General features: G+C 39.7%; 1 protein-coding gene across 1 annotated transcript in view; it reads left to right on the forward strand.

The window, feature by feature from the left end:
- The window catches only part of NSMCE2 (NSE2 (MMS21) homolog, SMC5-SMC6 complex SUMO ligase), a 130,479-nt gene extending 107,884 nt beyond the window's left edge, over nucleotides 1–22,595 (forward strand). The window contains exons 5-7 of the mRNA XM_069854655.1: nucleotides 19,086–19,186; nucleotides 19,490–19,596; nucleotides 22,230–22,595. Coding sequence (XP_069710756.1) covers nucleotides 19,086–19,186; nucleotides 19,490–19,596; nucleotides 22,230–22,413 — 392 coding nt within the window. The 3' untranslated portion in view covers nucleotides 22,414–22,595. The remainder of the gene's footprint in view (nucleotides 1–19,085; nucleotides 19,187–19,489; nucleotides 19,597–22,229) is intronic.
- Nucleotides 22,596–22,931: the final 336 nt, after the last annotated feature.

Here is a 22,931-nt window from a genome sequence, read left to right on the forward strand (position 1 = left end):
CAAGCCCTGACACCAGTAGTTTCTGTTAATCCCCTCTTCAAATACTGCAAAAATACTTATGTAACTCTAGCTGTTTGCTTTTAAAAAAATGTAGTTTATTCCCAGTAACACTAGAAATGGTAAGCTATTAAAGATCTGTATTTTACAAACTTATTCTCTCTGTATCCAAAGACATTACCTTTCTGCTTTTGATCTAAAGACTTAGCATGTTCATGCCCCAAACTTCTTTCCAACAGGAGAACACATCTGTGAGGAAGGAGAAAGCTCCCTATTTTACATAGGGGGGAAAAATTCCTCAGAGAAACTCATTATTTATTGAAGAAGACAAAAGCATTCTATGGCAGAATTAGGAGCTGAAGCTGAAATTCACTAAGTCAAAGTCCACTATTCAACCAAAAGCCTTTCTTGAAAACATAAGGTGTGTTTACAATGATTTGGTGAAATCAAAACTCCATAATAGTTGTTTATGTTGTTACAGTTCACACATTTCCATATTTCTTCCCTTTTTTTTTGTTCATTTTGAAAATAGAACTGTGTACATTAATCTGATCTATTTTATTTGCGTGTTGTTGCAGTCTGATTATTAAGGTTGAGACAAATGAGGATCAGTGGAAGGAGTAAAATGTATGATACAGTATAGTACATTTCTAGCCCAGAAATATTAAAAAGCCAGATTTATTAGGTCAGCAGCTCCAGACATATGGGAGAAAGATGAATAAACACTGATTTAAGGTGCTTTAAAAGCTTCTTAAATAACTGAAAATTGTTGTTGGGACAACACAAAAGCAGGACTGGGGGGCTGTTTCATTCTACCCAGCTACTTTACTTGTATCTTGGGAAAAAGATTTCTTGGTGTAAAAGACTAGCTATAGATGCTTAATTTGAAATTCCTAGTTACTTGCAGAATTTGAAGGGCAAATCTACATTTCTCAGGGGAGATCAATTTATGTAACCAGTAGAAGAGCCGAGCTGACTGCGTTAACCTTGAGAACAAGGTAGGAGGGAAGAGAAACTGATGTCATCTGCATGGGCTTGTGCAAAGCACCTGATATTGTCCCACACAACATCCTTGTCTCTAAATTGGAGAGACATAGATTTGATGGATGGACTAGTCAGTGCTTAAGGAATTGCCTGGATGGTAGCACTCAAAGAGTTGCGGTCAATGGCTTGGTGGCCATGTGGAGGACAGTGGCAGGTGGCATTGCTCAGGGGTTGGTATTAGGACCAGCGGTGTTTATCGTCTTTGTCAGTGACATGGACAGTGGGATTGAGTGCACCCTCAGCAAGTTTGCTGATGACACCAAGTTGTGTGGTACAGTTGACATGCTGGAGGGGAGGGAAGGGATGCCGTCCAGCAGGACCTGGACAGCCTTAAGAGGTGGGCCCATGTGAACCTGATGAAGTTCAACGAGGCCAACTGCAAGGTCCTGCACACGGGTTAGGGCAATCCCAAGCACAAATACAGGCTGCCTGGAGATGGATTTAAAGCAGTCCTGAGGAGAAGGACATGGAGATGTTGGCTCAGTGTGAGCTGGCAATATACACTTGCAGTCCAGAAGGCCAGCCACATCCTGGGCTGCATCAAAAGAAGCGTGGCCAGCAGGTTGAGGGAGGTGATTCTTCCCCTCTACTTCACCCTCATGAGACCCCCACCTGGAGTATTGTATCTCTTATCTTTATTTCCCTTTTCCCATTGGTTTTGTCATCAGTTGAGAGAAGAAGTTGAAAGACACAGATGTTGCTTGGTCAGCTGACTTTCCTGAAGCACTGTGTAAGACTCTTCAGTGCCTAACTTGGTGCTCTCTGCCAGCTCAGTGACTGGGCACCTTTGGAGAAATGGCTTATAAAATGATTACTTTTATTTTTACATAGCAGGCACCAAAGCAAGGCATTAATAGAGTTATATAAAACACTAAGACTCACAAAGCCAAGGCATGCTATGGGTTAGTTTGTGTGTCCTTGTAGTAACAGCTTCTGAGGCAGAGCTAACTTTGCCACAGAATTTGAATAGCTGTCACTGTCTATACTGATGATCACTGTACATCTTCAGTTAGCAATTTGAACTGTTATAATAAAGAACCTTCCTGACCTTCCTGTAGTAAAACTTCTTTATATCAGCTCTCTCAGCCCACGTGTGCATGCAGAGGGAGGGATCCACACTGCAATTTGTGTCCTCAGAAGAGACTCACTCACTTAGAAAACTAGCAAATCTTAGAAAACTGTCCTGCATGGCAGACTGATGTGCCACTGCAACAAATAGTAATTATAGGCATCCTTGAAGCAAGACTTTCATAAAACTGAATGAAAAGTATGATTCATTTCACAGGAAGACCCACCCACCCATTCAGCCCTTGACGTGTCTGTTGTCTTCTTTTGCTTCTTCTTTTTTTTAAGTTTCAAAGGGAAATAAAATGTCTGACATAGAAGACCTGCCTGAACATATTCCTCTTCTCTATTTAAATCAATTTGTAAAATAATGTTTTGATTATAAGGTTTCCTAATTTCTCAGATGTTAATAACTCTATGCATTTCCACCCATCTGTTTGTGTACTAATCACAAGTATTGCTCAATGGATTGAATCTGATGTTGGACTCTGATAAGGAAGTTTTCATGATTTCAAATCATATTTGAGTATAAGTTGCTTTTGGTTGGTTAAGTGCTCTAGCTCAAAAATATTTACATAAAACATTAGAGCTGTATGTTATCTCAAGATAGTTAATTCATTTTGGAAAGTGAAGTTGTACTGTTAACTAAGTTTTCAGTTAGAAACTTGTTTGTACAATATTATAATGCTCAACCCACTTTAAATGCTCAAGCATCCAGTAACTAGATCTTTGTGATGTTGCATGTTGGAAAAGATGCCTGTGGCTACCTATGCCAGACAGGTTTGCAGGATTAAAACAAGAGTGTAGTGGGATGGTGCTAATGCTACCGGTTTATACCAGTTTTAGTATGTTAGCACTCCGAGATTTCTGTTCCTTTTTCAGAGTTTTAGATGCATGTAAGCAGGATTCTAATTATATTCTTCCAAATAAAAATTTCCCTGCATGTTCAAATTTACATTTGTATTATTTGATATTTGTAATTGTATTTGAGTTTTCATGCATGGATATGTTTTGTGTAGGTGTTACTTAAATTATAAATTTTGTTTATCAACAGACGAGGCAAAATTCTTCTCAAGATGTTAGCCATAACAGCAACATATGTAAAGAGGGATTTCCATCCTTCAGTGAGCTTAGGCACAAGAAGATGACTGTTCAACACAATTGACAGGGCTGCTGGTACTGCCCTTGTGGAGCTCATTCCATAGTCAGGATCATGATGTAGAGTCAAATTCCCTGGTTATAAAGAGACAAACACACACTCTTTCCACTACCCTCCCCCCCCAAAAAAAACCCAAACAAACCAAAAAACCAAACAAAACGCACTCAATTTGTGATTTTATTGGAAGAGGAGAAAGTATTTCATAAGGTCCTTAGACATTAACACTTGTCAAAAATGGAAAGAGACAGAGGCACCTTGCATTTTAAGATCTGTTGCCGAGTCACTATGCGGAGAGCAGAATGCATAACTTATATGGCAGCATAATAATATTATATAGTAATAATATTTAATGTGGCCAGTACTGATCTCTCAAATGCAGCCTCAGTTTACCAAAGCCAGCTGATGGAAACAACCAATTAGTCAATTATGTATTCTAGTCTGTGGAGTGAACCTTACTCTTGTGGAGACCTGATTAATGTGCTCTGAAGACCTATAATGAGGGACAGCTTAATTATTCAGATTCATCAGCTTGCAAAGATGTTGGATGATCCCACATAACCCATGCTCAATCAGCATTCCGGAACATGTGCAACCTGCATGTTTAACCATGGCCGTGGTTTGTTTTAAGCATACACTTTAAGGTTAACCCCAAGTTTTTTGGTAATGTTTTTAATTAACTGAAGAGATCCCCTCTTCTAGGCAACCTATTTTTAATGCTTATTTGAGAAGTTTCACTTTATATACTGCATGAATTATTATTAATTATGTGTATTGTTTGTTCCGTAAAGGCACTGCCTTTTTACTGTATAAGATGCATTCCTTACCCCAGAATGCTTGCTATCAAAGATAAGTGAGACAAGACAATGACAAAGCCATACAAGAAAAGGAGGGTGTGGAATGAAAAGAGACAGATAAGATGGAAAAAAGAACCCGACAGATAGGACTCTTGGAGGAGTAGGCTCTGGGAATGTTTTACCCATGAGGACCTTCAGACTGCTGCCGCGCCCAGCTGCGTGCTGTGCGACTTGATGGAGTCACCCACTTCCCCTCTGCTTGGGCAGCACTGCTGACCTCAATTGTCAGCTTCACTTATTTTCCTCTAAACATCCCTTTGCTTTTTCTTGTGTCATTCCTTACATGAGAAACACTCTCCAGAAGGACGGGAGCCTGTAAAATAGATTTGCTTCCCTCACCACCACACCTTTTAATGACTTCCATTGTAGAAATGCTAGTAATCCTGAAGCAGTGCTACCCTAAAGCTGATAATGTATTTTTACTGATTAAAATAAACTAAAAATGCTCTGTAAGTAGAAACTGTACGCCCAACTAATCTGTAGAAACAAACATGCTGCTTGTACAGCATCGCTCTCACTCCACCATCTGTTTGCTTCACGTGCCTATTATATTTTGTCTTTAGTGAACTGTTTATTAGCTTTTCTAGATAAAGTTGTTTTAAAACTTACACAGCTTTGAGGCTGGACACATAAACTTGTAATAATGAAAACTCTGAAGAAGAAAAGTGAAGGTGCTTTAGACAGAGAAGTAAGATACTATTCTGAGCTCAGGAAAAACACACCCCAAAGTAGGCAGCAGATTTGAAAATGACACTGAACTGGTACAAGAAGACTGAAAGTTGGAAAGAGGGAAGAAAGCCGTTTTTCTACCCTTGATAGAAATCTGGGAATAATGAACCCAGCAGCGCCTCTTTTATGAAATCTCCAGCCATCAGCATGAGCCAGAATTTCCATTTCTATCCTTGAAGTAGCTTTCTGACTGAGGAAAACTGGGCAAAATTCTCATTGGCTTTTGTCAGTGAGATTCCCAGTGTACAACAAAATGAATTCAGAAGACCCTTGTGATCACAGACAGCGTATCAGGGTCAGAGAGCTGAGGAAATGACCTGCTCCTACTTTTGAAGAGCTCTTCTGACGTATCAACCTATATAGTCTTCTACGGGAAAGTAGGGTAAAGCTTTTGATAGCAAAAATATGAATAGAAATACTAACCTATTTTTCTGTCTTTGAGAAAATAATGCCACGTCTAAATTGTAGCAAAGTGCATTGGGCTAAAAGAAGCTGCTACAGATGCCTACTCTAGCTTTGCCTTAGTTTCCACCTTTGTTATAGTGTTCTGTATTCTGTTGTTCTTGAGATGGTTTCAGTAGTTGTCCAACAACAATTTGTCAGGGAAGGTGCTTAGAGGCTTCTGGATGCTGCCAAAGCCAGGGAAAAAATGGAGAAACTAGATATTACAGAAAGAACTTCTGGACTGCTGGAAACTGTGTATCTTAAGTGTTCCATAGGAACTGCAAGAGAGGTACAGAAGCAACCACATATGCATGCAAAGTAAATAGTTTGCTCTGCCACTGCATTAGCAAGGAAACCACTTCAAACAACTCTCTCTACCTAGGGAAAAATGTAGTAATAATAAGCAATAGCACAAGTCTCCACTCCTTGCCCCAGAGGTTGTCTACTAATCCTTAGAGCCTTTGCACTCTGCAGGCTTCCTTTTTCTATCCTCATTTGTCACTGGAAAAATATTTGTATGGATCAGACACATAGTGCAAGTCACAAAAAAAGTATTAGAGAAAAAATGAACGATTCTGCAGTGAATCCCTTTATATATTGTAAACAACAGACAATTTATCTTCTCCAAGGAAAACAGAAGCTTGTGAGTTGCTAGTAGCCCATTGTGCTGAGGCTTCTGAAAGAAAACTGAATGCACTGGAAAGGGTTTTCTTTTCTTTCATTTCAAAAGCATTCTCTGGTTTGAGATCTCCCTGTGGCTAATTAAAACAGAACGCAGAGTGACATTAGTTATGCACCAGAGTGGGAGTCAGATGTAAGTTCAGCTCCCAGCCCTGCCACCGACTTCCTGGGTGACCTTGGGTGAGCCTCTTGATGTAGATTTTCAAAAGACCTCTGGGCCAAATTTTCATATTGAAGTTTGATTTTCAAAGGAGCTCAATATCTAGTGATTTTCATGATGTTGATTATGGCCAGAATTCCAAGCGAGCTCAGCAACAAATATGCTGAGCTCATTTGAAAATCGAGCTCTTAATCTTTTTCTGCCTCAGTTTCCCATCTCTGACAGTGCTGGTTAAGATATTTCCCTTGTCTGTCCTGATTGTTTAGGCTGTACCTCTGCAATGCCAGAAATTGTTTTTTCATGAGTGTGTAGTGTCTTGTATAATCTTGTTTGATCTCTGTTATGGTTTTTACTGTAAGGATTGTTTCACCAGTGATCTGCTGTAGAAAAAAAGAAACTGTAACCAGAAGAAAGCTTAATTAGAGTGTTGCTTCTCAGGTCTAGGTGAAGATCCATACTAACTTCTTCAGTTTTCTTAGAAGAATGTAATCTGAAAAACATCAAAAGCTATATTTAAAATCAGCATACATATATAGATATATAAATATGTATGTTACCTTGCTTCTCTTGTCCAGCAGAGACAGTTAATCTATCACAGAAGCGGGTTAGATCAGTTTGGCATGATTTGATCTGGCAAGAAACATATTGGCTGCCTCTTACTATCCTGCTAGCCTTGAGCTGCTCACAGTCAAATTGTTTAATAATTTGCTGAAGAGTATTTTCAGGTGCTGAGTGGTGTGGAATTTCATACACTTCCCTGTCCCAGTTCCCCCCCCACTCCCGCTTGGTAAATGACTTGGTGCCATTTGTAGTTCCTACTGCACCAGCTCTGTTTGCACTTTTCCCACACTGCTTGCATGCTCTTGCAACATCTCAGAGCAACACAACATTCTCAGTTGGCAAAGGTATAGAGTGCTTCTTCGCTTCATAAATGCTGTTTGCTTCCCGGGACCCACTACAACCCATTCCTGAAATTCCAGATTGGTATTGTCAGTGATAATCGAGCTCCTGGTTTCAAGCTCTGTGCTGTACAAGCCAGGGGCCAAATGTAGTAACCCAGGAATGTGTGATTGCAAAGACTGTCACTTCCCAAGGAACTCTGCTTACTGCTAAATGACTGCCCTTTCCACATACCTGTGGGTGTCACTAATACAGTGACTCTTCCTTCTTAGGTTTGTCATGTATGGGTGGACAGCACCTCAAGCAGCTGAAAGTTTTGAACCGATCATTTCCTATGTTTACAAAATTGACGGGCGACTCACTGCTGTTTTCCAGATTCCCCTGTACTCCCTGGCTAGAATTATTTATTATTCAAGTATGTGCCTTTTGAAGATGCCTTTTGATACTTTCTATGTTTTCCTTTATATGAAAGGGGATGCTGTACCAGCTTGCAATGAAAAAACTAGCTTTGCAATGAAAAAACTAGCAAGACACATCTGGGAAGCAAATGATTGCGGCAGTTTTTCAGCTTAGGGCTGAGTGTGTTTTGTCAGGGTGAGAGCATAACTGCATCATTTGTCTGTGATTAGCATTTCATGTTGTTGCATTTTTTTAAGGTATAGACCCTTCATGGTCTTTACTAAAAGTGCTTTTCAGCTTCCTGATCTAACAAATAATTCCCAATATTGTTACATGTTCCAGGATTGGCACGCACATTGTATTGAGGTAGTATTTGATGCCACAGAGCTGTAACTGCCAGTGCTGGTTCCTGCAAATAAAAGCTTGGAATCAGCAAAATATTACAGAATGGTTTGGGTTCAAGGGACATGTAGAGATCATCTAGTCCAACCCCCCTGCCATAGGCAGGAACATCTTCCACCAGATCAAATTGCTCTCAAAGCCCCATGCCACTCTTCCGAGGGTGAGGCATCCACAGCTTCTCTGTTCCAGTGTCTCACCACCCTCCTGTAAAGAATGTCTTCATCACACCCAATCTCAGTCTACCCTCTTTCAGTTTAGAACCATTGCCCCTTGTCCTGTCATTGCAGGCTCTGGTAAAGTCTTTCTCCATCTTTCTTGTAGGCCTCCTTTATATATTGATGCCTTTAAAGGTTTTTCCATTCCTTCCCAATGACTGAACCCAATTCCCACCTATTTTACTAGCTGTAGCCAAATGTGTAGAAACAGAGGAATCTTAATTACTTGTACAAACCAGAGAGTCTTAGTAATACTGATATAACTTAAGTTTTTCTTTGTAGGGCTGTGCTTGATTTCTGATGTGAAAGGGGCATTAACAAATCCAGCCTGTGCCATATATTCACTGTTTTGAAATGGTGATTCCTTAGTGTAGCTCTGCTGTATTCAGTTTTGGTTTCCTACCTAATTACTGAAGTTTGTTTGTTTCACTTGTATTCAGCTGTTTATTTCGAGGTATAAAATCTTGATCTTTCTAGGCATACACATAGGGATTGTGGGTTTTTCTCCAAGAGCTGGTGTGCCAGCCAGAGAGCGTGAGGGAAGTTCTTAAAAAGACAACTATAATGTTTCTCCATCCTGGTAATAACTATAAAATAGTGAGCGTAACATTAAGTGCTTTGCTAGAAAGATGAAGACTGTGCAGAATGCCATGTGATTTAGCTATGTGCTTGTTATCCTTGTTATGAAGCACAGGTGACACTGCAACTGCTGTCACATCCATTCAACATTACCTTCCCTTGCTCTGCTTGCCCTGAAGAGCTGTACTTGTTTCGGCTGCTGTGTGCGTTTTTGCTGAGGGTGTTCAGGTCCTCTTTCTGTCCCACATCACTATTAAACCTGATCTGGAGAGGAAAGTGTAGACATGGAGAGAACTTGAGGGTTTAAAAGACTTTGCCTCATGCTTAACCTTAGTTAAGCCCCTCACAGTCTTCCCAGCACATTTGCCATAAAGCACGGTCATTTCCAGATTGCCTTTTATCTTCATCACACAAAATGTCAAGGTGAAGTCTGAAATGCAGGTGTTGCTATATAAATGTCACCTATAGAATGGAAATGATTTTTTGATGCATGTAGCATTAATGAAGATGTACTCTGCCATTTACTATCCTGTCAAACAGAAAGAGATTTAAAATAAATATTGATCAGATTTAAAATTAACTACTAATTACCATCAGAAGCTACTAGGCTACAGCAGTTATAATCCGTGAGTATTTATAGCTCAGGGCTTAAGTGTTAGATTTTTTCTACTGACTGCCATTGAAGAAGTGTAATCTTACATCACAGGACAGGTTGAGAAAAATAACTGTTCAGCTGTTCCTGACTGATGACAATGTTATGTTTAGCTGCACAAGACCCCCATGGCATTGTTTTGGAGGATGCTGTATAAACTGGGATTAGCAACATTTTTTATTTGTTTTAGGAAACAGCTTACTGAGGATTATTATAGTGAGGATCTGCTCAGTGTACACAGCAGAGTTTATGCAGTGTCTCAGTGCACATACATGCAGTATGTCACTCAGCCTAAATGAACACCTTTCACATTTATGATTGAGCAATGGCAGATCTGTAAGTTCCTCTTAAAAAAACCCAAAACAAACAACCTGTTTTATATCTTAACTTGTTTCAATATGATATTAAATGTTGATTTTGTTTTTCTTTCCTGATGTATTTTAGCAAAGGAACATTATTCTATAAATATGACTTACCAGAAAATGATGGGGTGTCCTTCAGTGCAAGTGTTAGTTTTGTCAAAATAAACAACCAGATATTGTTCAAGATACAGGTTTCTGTATTGTGTTTTTTGCTTTTAGCGTGGGACTGATGCGTTCACTAAGAATGTATTTGGAAACTGTTCACAGCCTTAGTTATTCGGAGGAAGGCAGTGTGATCTAATGGGAAAGACAACAGTCTAGCACACAAAAAGTACTTCTGCCTCTGGTTGTATTCCTGCCCTGTACCTCAGTTTTCCACCAGTCACGGTGGTAAAACTGACCTTTTTTATAGTGCTTTGTGTTCAAGGGAAGAAGGAGTTGGGTGTTATTACTTCCACAAGTGATTCATTGCTTTAGGAATATTCCTTTTCTGAGGGGGCTGTTGGGGCCATGACCAGGGGCAGGAGCAGAGCGGGAGGTGCAGCCCCAAGTGGGTCCCCATCCAGTGCCCAGAGCAGTGACTGCAGCAGGACCAGGCTGCGAGATGCTGCTGGAGTAATGACCACGGCATGCAGACAGCTGAGTCTTCTTTACCATCCCAGAGGCATTCCGGCATTTCAGCAGAGGCATTTTGGGCAGGGCAAAGCTGCAAAATTCAGCAAAATTCTGGAGTGGTAAAGTTTATATGTACAGAAGAAATTAATTTCTACGGAAAAAGCTTGGGAAATGAACACAGTTTCTCTCTATACGTCCTAATAATATAACTCCAGTGAGTTATATGTGGATATATATAGTGCTGCACTGCACATCAAATTGCAGTCACTTGATGTAAATGAAGTAAATTTATTTTTGAAGTAGCTAAGGGTTTTAGAAAGCACTCTGAAGGATTGAAATGCATCACTAAGAACAGAATTGCAAATGTTGCTATTTTCATTAATATTAATTGTGAAATAAAGTATCTTGCTGAAAAGTTTCTTTCAAGTGTTTCAACACTGGGCTTTAGGGAGTGGAGAAAGCAATATTTTGTCCCAACCATTTCAGTTTCACCTTTTCTTATTTGTAATGGTGTCTTTGTTCAAGAGCAATACAGAAACTCCTGTCTTTTCCTAGCAAAGAGAGACAAATCTGTTTTTCTTCTTCCTTTGGATGAAAGGGGCAGTGGAGCTGGTGTCTTGTACTACAAACCTAATGATTCCTGAAGGTGAGGGATTTCTCTTTCCTGCGCTGTCACTGCTGTTTCAGATAGCTGCTAAGTTGGTGCCATCTTGCCCATCACAAAATCAAGAGGTTAATGTTCAGGGATTATGGCTTCATGCCCTCTCACCATGTACCTCATAAATATTCCTACCTGTGCCGCAGCACATGAGAACCATGCGCATCTGTATTCACCACTCCTGATACTGGGGCTGGGCAGTATTTTGGTGACTTTTTAAAGATGTTTTCCAACTGGAAAATCTGTCTAGGAAAGAAATACAGTGAAATATTTGTCAAAAAGTCTTGTGAGGAGAACATGAAGAGATAGATTGAAGTGATAATCAGAATGGTAATATTCTAGAGGTGTGATCATTTGGGCAATCTAAGGGCTTACTGATTAGGGCTCACTGGTTCCATAGCAGCATGTTGGGTGGATGCTAAGAAGCTACGCTACATGATTCACTTGCCTGATCACTGCTCCTTTTGTTTTCTGTCCCTACGTTACTCTGGAACACTTCTGTCCAGGAGTGTTTTCTAGCAGAAGCTTGTTCCACCTGATGTCATCAGTTCAGCTTTTCAGAAGTGAATGACTACAAGAGTGCACAAATAATATACTGAAATGGGCAAAGTGACCTCTAACCTTATAGGTTCTAAGATACATGATGTCACTTTCTGTTCAGATATATCATAGACATGGTTTCTGTTTGTGAGCTAATATGTAGAGAATATTTGACATGGATTCTTCTGAGAAAACTTGAATTAAATTTACAGAACAAACCATCAAGGGACTGCTATGGACTCATGTGTAAATGGTCGTGGCTCCAAACTGCTTTTAATTCTGACAGCTTTCCTCTCACTGCTCCTGTCCAGCAGTAACTGTGCCTTTCTCAAGTCCATGTGGAAGTAGATTAGGCTAAAGAGCCAAAAGGCACTCCTAGTGCAGAATAAGAGCGTCCACACAGCAAGTTAATGCCAAGTAGCTAATGCATTCTACATTCACACCCTCGCTTATTTTGCAACAGCTTCCCTGTGTAGGCAAGCCCTACATGTTCATGTCATTTGATGGTTAGCATTGCATCAGTGACATTCCAGATTCTGACCACAATGTTAGTAATGGAAAGTGGTTCATCTTCTAATGAAATGGTAGGCCTTTTTTTTTTTTTTCTGGTTGCATCTTTTGCAACTTTTTCTTTCATGTGTCTGGAGTGAATTTCTTCATTTTTTAAATGCGAGTGATGTTCTTCTAATCTCTGAAGTATGAAATGATGCTCTCTAAGCATGAACATTGCCTTTATCCAGAATACTGCATGAAGTAGTGATTGCTCAGCTGTTTTTCCTCTGAAAGATATAGAAAACCTGAGTAATAAAAATGTTCTTTACATATATTTGAAATTTAGTAGCTTCTGATATATTTTTCATCATAAGATATTGCAGATTTTGTCTTCCTTTGCTCATACTGTGGCATCCCTGACACTGTTGCTCTGTTGTCTCATGCTTGGCATGCTTTCATGTAGACTTACAGTTTCCTGGTCATTTAGGCAGTATGTTTTTATTTTCAACAAGTTTTTGGTGTTTAACTTCCTTAATAAGGTGACATACCATTGTGGGTGATGATAGCTAAGATGGATTAATGTGGCCTTCTTAGACTTTCCAGAAACAGTGGCTCCTCTGAGCTTACTGACGAGCCTTCATGACATCTTTTTAGGTAAACTTCATCTCCCCCAGGAGTTCCTTCAGATCCAGTACAGACTGCAGTGATGAGGAAACTGCTGTTTGAAATGTCATCCATGGACTTTGAAGTGTGGATTTCTCATGTTTGTTTGCAATAACAGAGGAAGCAAGAAAACTGCCTCTCTTGTTTGCCTAACAAACTGTTTGAGTCGTGTGGTTTATAATCAAAGATATCCTTCCTGGTCACATTTTTAGGGACACAGCTCCCACTGCACAACAGTCTGAATTTCCCAAAATCTAAAGGCAAAGATGATGTCTTGCTTTTCACTTTGAAAAGCGTGTGAGTTGGAGGTTTCACAGGGCACCTCTGGAGTTTGTTTTGGTTTTTTTCTAGGTGGGATTTGTAGTCATGTTTTATTTATTGATACACTAAACAGCAAATTGTATCCAGCTTCAAGTGTATTTCCTTCTCCTTCACTTATATTTCTGTAACAAGTGTCCCATAACTTTCCCATCAAATCATAGGCACTCTTAATTTTAAGGTCATTCTGAAAAACTGGCATCAAACAGCTGTAGCTTGTAGTAAAAGGATAAAATGGAAACAGTATTTCACTTTGGAATAGTGTACTTTAAAAGGCCTGTAGTTTAGTGGGACAAGATACTGTAAAATATGCAAGTGCTGTGAATTTGATGATGTTAAAAGAGTTTTTAGAGGATTGTTGCTCAGTGTAGAATACTGTCCTTTCCTTACCCACTCTTGTTATGTAAAGGAACTAACTATTTGCTAATTTGTTCATCTAATTTGTCTTTCACACTCCAGGAAAATCAGAATGGTTTACATTTTCAGAATTGTAATTTTATTTTGGATTGACCAAATGCATGTCTATGTACTTCTTACACACGTACATGTAAAACAGGGCACATGTGAGGGACCTGTTAGTAAATTACCAGCAAATGGCCTGGTCCAGGCAGAAGCAAGCAGATTTGCAATTGCAATCTGGAGCAACATGTTAGAGGCCACCTTCCTTAGATCAGCTAGTGTATTGCAACACCAGCAAGTAGTCAAATTGTAAGTAATTTAATGCAAAGCCTAGTTTGGCTTGGTTAGCAAATTAAACTATCACATGCCTCTGGCAAAAGCAAAAAGACTTTGAACTACTTGACTGCAGCTGTAGCTTGCACACCTTATTTTCCCTCTTAAAAATCAAATTAAACTGTAACCTGCAGCCTCTGCAGTAAGTTTCAAGGAAAATTAAACTGTTGCAAACCTTTCTAGCAAAGATAACTGTCTCTAATCAAGCTGAGAAGTCCCGACTGAAATTCCCCTTTCCAAGTTTAGACAAATTAATTGGAGGAAAACTCCGGGGCTTATTAAATACAATGATGTTAACTCTGACTCAGGAAGTCCGTGGACACAAATTGCTGGAGACTGAGAAAGGTGCTTGCCCTCTTCTTTCTCTCCTGCAACAGCATTTACTGTGGATCCGTCCTGGGGGCAGCGCACTGGATGGTTGTTCTGGTCTTCTTCTCCAGATCCAAAGCCCAATCCAAATTCAGAGCACAAATGGGGATGCTGACCCACTCTTAAAGATTGCCCATAGTTATCTCAGGAGTCTTTCATGGAAAGCAGTGTTTGGGCTCATTCTCTCCTTCAGACTTGTCCTTGGACCTTCCTGGCCCCATGCAAGCAGTGTCCCACACTCCTCCTGACTCTTGGAGTACTGCTCTTGGATGTGATGATGTCCTTCACCTCCCCCACTTTTCATTATTTTCTGTGTCCTACTGGCAGGGACACTTGGCATTTGACTTGCCCTCATAACATTCATGTTTTTCTTGGAGCTCTCAGAGATAGGATTTTTTCCCAGCCTGCATGAGTTGCTGTTATTTCTGTAGAGTCAGCAGTACAATAGACCCTCTTGGGAGCCAAGACCTTGTCTGTCTAGAGGCTCAAGCTTACAAAGACTCAATCCTGCATGCTTAACGTTACCCTTTGATTTCCAGGATTAGTGTCTGACTGATGGCAGGTGAGAAGGCAGAACAGCACAGCACAAAAGGAAAGAAATCAATTAAGTTTACATTGCAACATGTGCTCACTCAGGGCCAAGTTACAGAAATGGGAATTGGGTAGAGGATGTTGTTGGCACTGGAAAGAGCAAGCAGACAGCAGTCTGTCTGCCATAGAAGTGACAATGACTACAGAGAGGATCTTCACTCTAATCCTTTTTTGATATGTATTTTATTCGTGCTTAATATAATTCACAATATAGCAGTTAACATCTTCATAGTATGGTTTTCTTATTTTTAAAAGTTTGCGTAAAAGTTCTCAGTCTCTCTCAGCAGAGTAAGTAAAAACTGAGTTAAGGTATATTAGTCACATTTTCATCAAGAGATGAAAGTGATAGAGATATAAAGTACTACCAGCTCTTAATTAAAATTAAATAAGTAAAAAACAGTTGGCAGTTGCAAAATTCATTATGATGTGTTACCAAAAATAGATACCTTTATGAGAATGCAGTTTTATTACAACAGTGGGCACTAATTAGCTGTAAACATCACTGCTGAGATAGCCAGATAGAAAATATATTACTAATAACTCATAACAGGTTTCAATTGGTTGGAATGGTAAACTAGAAATTCTTAAGGATCTTAAAATGTAATTGCTCAGACTTCCAAAATAGATGTATGTACTTCGGTTACTTAAGGTAACATCTGAATTTCAGGAACAATGTTTTCTGCACCTGGTTTTAATTTGCAAGGAAAACTCAGTTTTAGAAAAATGTAACCTGCCTTAGCTGAAATATGTATGACCTGGTGTTTTTATTTTTTCTTCTATGGAGTAGTTGCACTTGCAAGTTAGATGCTCCAAACTTTTCTACATTTCATTTGGTAAAAAATCCCTTTGACTGTATTAAGTATTCCAGTATGAGTTAACAGGTATAGGTCTATGGTTTAGAGCATATTTCTGGCTAGTTTGTGTGCCTTGTGTAATCTCTGCAAAATTTATTGTAATTGAAAAAAGTTATTTTCCTCTCTCCTCCTGTAATCTAGAACATCAAGCAATAACAACAAATCTGTAGGTGGTTTATCTGATTTATGCTAATTTGCTATTGACATATTTGAGGTATCGCTTGCATCATCCCCGTCTTGCTTATTTATTATTAAAAATATTAGCTGCTTATGAAAAGGAAATGTTTTAAGTAATTATTCATTTATGCTGTGATAACTTCTTGAAACCAGGGCCCTGCTCTGGTAGTCTGTATACAAATTCATTGCAAATGAAGTGCAACTTGAAGTGTTTAGGATAAGCTTGCAGCAGGAGGACAATTTGAATCCAGGAAGATTAATACATCCCACCTACAAGGAGTTTCAACCATTAAACATGAGGCATCTAAATCAGCTCCAAAGCCAGTATGAGAAAGAGGTAAACCCAGCCTATGATTTAGCCCACACAAATCAGACACCTGAGACCTTCAGGGGAGACTCAAACAGCAGTGTGCAAGCTTGAGCTCCTATTTTCAGACTTGGATGCTTCAACTTCGTCTTCTTAATTCTTGTGTCGGTACCTGGTAAGCACACACAGAAGTGACGAGTGAAGTGGTGACTCCTTAGCAAAGTCAGAAGGTGCTGGGTAAAGCGAATGTGCTTTCAGAAGAGGCCGCTTACAAGCCTTACTCTGAGTGCTGAGCTTTAAAGTAAAATCACAGGCACAAGCCCCACATTTTAAACCTTTACTCACCTTCCTTGGCATCTAGGTATTGACAGGAAAAAAGAAATCATCCTGTGGGAACAATCACTCCTCCCAGATCTTGCTTTATTCTGGCTTCATTGACTGACGTGATATGCTGGTACACTGGAACTATGTGCCCAGTTCAGGAGTTGAAACAAAGTACAGTATGGAAAAATGTTTTTCCAGGTGTTTTCAGTAGGAGAGAATAGAGCTGCAGTATGTGAAAATTTGCAGATACGTGAATTTAAGGAAATTCTGCATCTCTTGTTCTTTGGTATCATTAGTCATAGGAAAAAAAATTGGTCTGATATTTAAATAGAGCAGCCCATGTCCAGGCTGGTACCTGTTGAAATGTGCAATATTGAATCATAGAATCACAGAATCACCAGGTTGGAAAAGACCCACTGGATCGAGTCCAACCATTCCTATCAAATACTAAACCATGTCCCTCAGCACCTCGTCCACCCATCCCTCAAACACCTCCAGGGAAGGTGACTCAACCACCTCCCTGGGCAGCCTGTTCCAGTGCCCAATGACCCTTTCCGTGAAATTTTTTTTCCTAACGTCCAGCCTAAATCTCCCCTGGCAGAGCTTGAGGCCATTCCCTCTTGTCCTGTTATTGTTTAACTTTGCTGCCACATTAGGATTTCATTCATTGCTTTGTATTTCAAAAGCTTCATTAAAAATCCCACTATTTTCCCCCAAAGTTGTATTTTTTTCAATATAGTTTGTGTTTATGATAGAATATACCTTATATATCAGCAATCTAAGAATAATATGAGACAGGTTTTCTTTTCTGAATAGTAGTAACCAATTCAAGTCTTTATCTCCTGTGTAGACCATTGCAGTTTTGGTATTTGCAGTTAAATTGTGCCCCCCTTTTCCTTCTGATTTGCAAGTGTTTACGTTTGTTAGGGAGTCAGTATCTGATAAAGGTATGTTAATAATCTTGGAGATTAAAGCTTTAAAATTGGTATTGACAGTGGACATTTGGGCTCCTTTTCCTCCTGCATCCACTCTCTACTGAGTGAGGCCTTACTAATAGAAATATAAATACCCTTGATGCTTGCCTGACTATTGCCTATGTATTTGCAGGGGTACCTGGGTCAGAAACATTCCTGAACGCTTGGAAAATTCTTGGTATATTGGAGTGGAGAACAGGGCAAGCTCTGTTAAAGAGGAAGGAACATCATGCAAATAAAACTAGCAGACTGAGGGGTGCTGTAGGGGAGCGAGCGCTGCCTGCAATATTGATGCCACAAGTACCTCATCCAGAGATAGTCTAGCTCACACGGCAGTGTGCTCAGCCTGCACTGGGTGTGAGAGATTGTGATTGCTCCAAGAGTGATGTCTGCTGTTATCATCCGGAAGGTGATGGTATTCTGCAGGTATGCAGGACTGACCATAAGTTAGGAAATACTGGCCCTTAACAGATGTGGAAGACTGAATACCAGGGATGCAAATCTGCAAAGATTGGCTGATGGTGTGTAGTAGCAGCAAAGGGAACCAAGGCTGGGAATGCATAGAAGGCAAATCATGAAGTAACTCTAAATCCTCTGTGTTCACTTACGTTCACTTTACTGGCCCCTTGGCAGTCGAAGCCAGCACAGGCCACTGAAGGGTTTCATCCTCTCCAAACCCTGGATTGCTACCTTGCAAACTCACCTGTGCAGCTGGAGAGAAAAATGTTCTGTTCAGCATAGGACACCTTGAGGACTACACCCCAGGGCACTGCTGCAAAAACATTGCAGAACTGCCCCAAAGGAATGGAAAGTTACTGCAGGTGTTAAGTTTGCTGTTATTACCAGATAAGATTTAAAGATAAATAAATGCATTCAACTAAAAGCCTAGATGCACAATAACAGAGCGAAGTTAGGAAAAGATAAAACAACATGTATATATTTATTAAGGTTATATTTAGCAATATATATCCTCCTTAGCTTCTCTTGTGCTTCTCAGAGCTTTTGACTCTGGCTAAATAGGTTTTGCATGGAACCCTTCTCCTGGGGACACAAAGTTGCTTACACCTTGCCTTCTTCTTCTGGTAAAGGTGGGACCCTGCATCTTCTTTACCTCAAGGTGCATCTCTTGTTTGTTTGCTCCTCACTCCCTGGCACTGGGCCATCAGGTGATTTCTGGGAGATTTCAGTATTTCATTCTGCCTCTCCTCCTTAAGGTTACTACAATAACATTTCTGTTGTCCATCTCAAATAACACTTTCTTGGCTTTTGTTTTTCACTGATTACAAACTTGTTAAAATACAGTGGCATCACTTTACAAATGATACATTATGATAAATAGTACAAATTCCTTTTAAACTATATACTCTGTATATGGGCTATATAGCAAGCCCATTAATGACATTCAAACCCAAACAGATCTTGAGGGTAGGACTGCCAAATCTGCAACAGCTCCACCTCATCCTTTTTTAGATTTTGGAGACTAATCTGCATGTTGCTGGGTTTTGGTGAAACTGAGAGATCACAAAAGGCTTTGCATATATTCAGGCCAGCTTGCTTTCCTTCCCAGTCCTTCTTTCTAGAATTGGCTATAAATAGCTACACGTACACACATGACAGTGGTTGCCATTTAAAAATCCACATTTTCTAACAGAGACCATAGTACAGCGTTTTTTGCAATACCTTGTTCAGGAAGTAGTACAGAAATATATTGTGACATCTGAGATATCACCGTGAGATAATGCTTGGCAGATGCTGGATTTTATTTGCTTGTTTTAAGTATTGGCTAGCTATTAAATATTAAATGAAATTTGTCTTGTTTCCCATTATAGTTTGTTATCAATCAGATAATGATAATGAGGCCATTGAACAAATCGATGAAGATATAGCCGTGACTCAGAGTCAGATGAACTTCATTTGTCCCATTACACAGGTATGCTATCACTGCTACTATAATCACTTGGGAAATAGTTATTTCATATTCTTCCTTGAATTGTTTACTATAAATCTGCAATACTTGTTAAAAATTAGGCAGTATAAATTACAAGCATTCGCAGAAGAGCAACACTGCTTGGAAAGAAACCCCACATAAGTAAGAATGCAGCTGATCCCCTAGTCTGAGTAGAATGACATGTATGAAAGGGAAACACACTTCCTGATGTTTTACATAAAATCTCATAAACAGCATTTTCATGGGCCTTATCAATTCCTCTAAATCAAACCTTATTGATTACAGATGGAAATGAAGAGGCCAGTCCGAAACAAAATCTGTGGACATACGTATGAAGAAGATGCCATTCAAAAAATTATCCAGACTCGAAAGCAGCAAAAGAAAAAAGTCCGGTAAGCTAACAAGAATGTGTGGAAAAGCTATTTGCTTTGCTGTGTAAGTGGAATTTTACTCCACTTGTTCTGGGAAATGTATTTGGATTGGCAAGGCTGCAGGAAGTAATACCTCAGTGTCTGCCCGAGTCACAGTCTCCGTTAGTACTGTACACAAGAAGAACCTTTTCTTTGTAATGAAAACAATGTGTAAGGAAATATTCAGGAAGCGTGTGTGGAAGTTACAGCTACTTGTAGTACCTGCACAACAGAAGCAGAGAGATTTCATATAGCCATGAACAACCAAGAGAAACCTGAGCTTCCTAAAATGTAGGTGCTCATTTTATTTCCACTGCTTATTTAGCAAGCCCTGAATTAATTAAAAAGTAAAAAAGGCTGCTTCTTGCTCCCTCTTTTGCAGTTGTATTCCAGTACAAATGATAAATATTAAAACAATTGATGAGTGTTAAAATGTGAAATATTAAAACACAACTTTTGGGTAGTGCAGAGTTTAATAGTGACCAGATAGGATTGTACAGTTCCCACTACAATGCGATTAAATAATTCTTACTTTTTGTCACCAAAGCAACCTGCCACTTTCCACACAGGACAAATTTGAGTTTTTAAACCTGAAATTCTCCCCGGTAAGTTTCAAATTAGAAATTAGAACGGTTTTGATTTAAAAAAAAAAAAAAAAGAAGAAGAAGGAGAGAAGGAACTCAAATACTTTTTGGAGGAAGTTTAGAGGATGTATCATTTCATCATTAATTTCACATTTCTTTTTACACTGTATATGCTAAAGCCTTATGCTTTGGAGTTGATGACCTCATGGAAACTTACCAGTTGTGGACTTTTTAATAACTGTGTAGTTTGCACGTGCTCAGGAAGGTCTGTCAGAGACTGGCAACCTGATTTCCCCAAAGATAATGCCACAGGCAGTGAACTTCCTCCCTGCCTTGCTCTTGCTTTTCTGTTAGACTTTGCTTACTCCACCATGGATGATACAAAGGTGGAGTGGAACTTTTTATTCCATGCTTCTTCCTCACTACAGGGAAGCACTACTATGAAATCAAGCATCAATTGGGATGTCTAGCCAGCACCTTAATGTCAAGACAGCTTGAAGAACAAGGTGAAAGTAGTATACCTTGCCTGTGTGATGAGGTCTAGGGAGGAAAATTGGAGTGGGTGCAATATCTTGGGAATGACAACAAAATAAGAGGAATGGATGGATAGAAACTCACTGACCTGCAGTAATTTTAACCTTTCTCATGAAAATGCAGTCAGTTTTGAAAAACCATAGTCTGTTGTGGTGGGAAGACAGGCCAGTTGATGCAAAAAGTTCCTCATTTGAGTGCCCTGTTCTCATGTGTTGCTACTCAACTGCACTCCTGCAGCGATATTCAAGTGGAAGCAGGTATTTTGACAGAGCAGGGTCGTGGTTAGGGGTATCCTCTCTAGCCTGACTCTGAAATCAAAGCTGTTCCTCACTCTGGCATTAGAGAAATGGCTGTTTCCTCACACATACTTTCCAGTTTAATCCACGTGCTCCCTTCGGTGCACTTGGCAGTGCCCTGGCTGAATGTCAGCCCTGCAGCTGACGTACACACAGCCACCGGTTTTGCGTTGATAGACTCGCCTTAGACTCCTTTAGGCAACTCTTAGGTGTCTCAGTTTGCTTGCTATTTTCCTCTGCCTGGAAGGACATACTAATACTTAATGCTTACAGGAAATGTGGAAAGCTTTCTGAGCACTTGTTATTCATTAATCTGGCAAGCTATTGCACTAATAAGGTGATAAATGGGAAAACTGAGGCACAGAGTAATTAAGTGACTTATCCATGACAAACACAGTAAGCTATGGACAAAGCTGGAGTAAAACCTATGAGTACTGAGTGTAAATAAGCTCAGTGCCTCAGACAAAAGTTACTTCTAATAGAGGAAAAATTCAGGAAAAGTGTTATTTCTGACTACAGGTACCATCTTTGCGTTTTTGGGCCACTGCCAAAGGAAAATGACCTTTGGTCCCTGAATATCTTTCACCCTGCAGTCTTTATCTGTCCCTTTCAAGTAGTTGTAAGACATTTTGTATCTGATTATCAATTAGAGGCTGTTAATTTGACCCCATCTCTCCTTTCTGTAGTTTCTCAGTTCGTAAGCAGATAGGTATATTTTTACACCAACTAGACACTCCACTGATTTACTAGTCAGCCTCTGCAAGTCTCATTCTCTTTTATCTATTTTCCTATAAATTAATTTCCCTGTTTATCTATCAGTGAAGATGATAATTCTCCACTGCAGATTAATAAGGCAAATGTAGAGGACTGCAAAGAGAGAAAGCAACACAGAAAGATGTCCAGGCAATGTTAGTGTCATTACTGATGCAGGCAGCTTATGTTACATGAAGCAAGAGAGTGATCTGTAAGTGAGAGGCTCTGTCTCTTGTTGTGTTCCTTCTTTCAGCTGTTGATTCCCACCAGTTTAGATAAATGCATTTAATTTTCCCCAGAGGAGCTGGTGAAGAGAAAGAGGTAACAAGGAACTGACACAGAGTGAATCCCAGATACATACAATAAACCAGCAGATGTTATGTAAAAGCCTAGATCTGACAAATACAATTATTCCAATTTAATGGAGTCTCTCTTTTCTTTTTAACAGATGCCCTAAAATTGGCTGTAGCCATGCTGATGTAAAAGAATCAGATCTTGTGCCAGATGAAGCACTTAAAAGAGCGATTGACAGTCAGAATAAACAAAGCTGGTCAACGCTGGAGAAGTCAGCTGGATACCCTGCTTCCACAAAGAAAATTTGTCTTGAGAGGTCTTGTGAGATAAGCTGCTGATTGTAAGTAGGTTGTGTAACTGATTGTTATTTAAAGTGTTTCGTTTATAGGCAAAGTTGAAGGTCTCCCTGCAACTGAAAGCATTCTTTAACTGTTGACTATGAGGAATTCCAGTTTAACTTGTTTTTTAACCTTTCTGAGATACTAAAAACCTGCATTTGAAAAATAAAATGTTTTACAGCATTTAACCTGCCTTGTGAGTGTGCTGTTTTTTTCAGTACATTAGAGATGCAGATTTTGCCGACGTGTAATAGTGAGTGCTTTGCTCAATATTGCAGCTGTTTCTGTTACTGCCTCTGTAACTGCTAGGAATATTCGGAGCAGAGCACTCAGACCAAGTCATATGCCCTGCTTGGGAGCACGTTCATGCTTTAATACAAACCTCAGGAAACCTTATTAAGCTTAATTTATGGGTAGTGCTGCACATCCGTGCCTTGCATGTGGACATACAAAATTACCACTCAGCTTTGAAGATCCTGGACTTCTTGTAACAATTATTGAACACCCTGCCCTAACTT

This window comes from Phaenicophaeus curvirostris, chromosome 3, assembly GCF_032191515.1.
Source record: "Phaenicophaeus curvirostris isolate KB17595 chromosome 3, BPBGC_Pcur_1.0, whole genome shotgun sequence".
Lineage (NCBI taxonomy): Eukaryota > Metazoa > Chordata > Aves > Cuculiformes > Cuculidae > Phaenicophaeus > Phaenicophaeus curvirostris.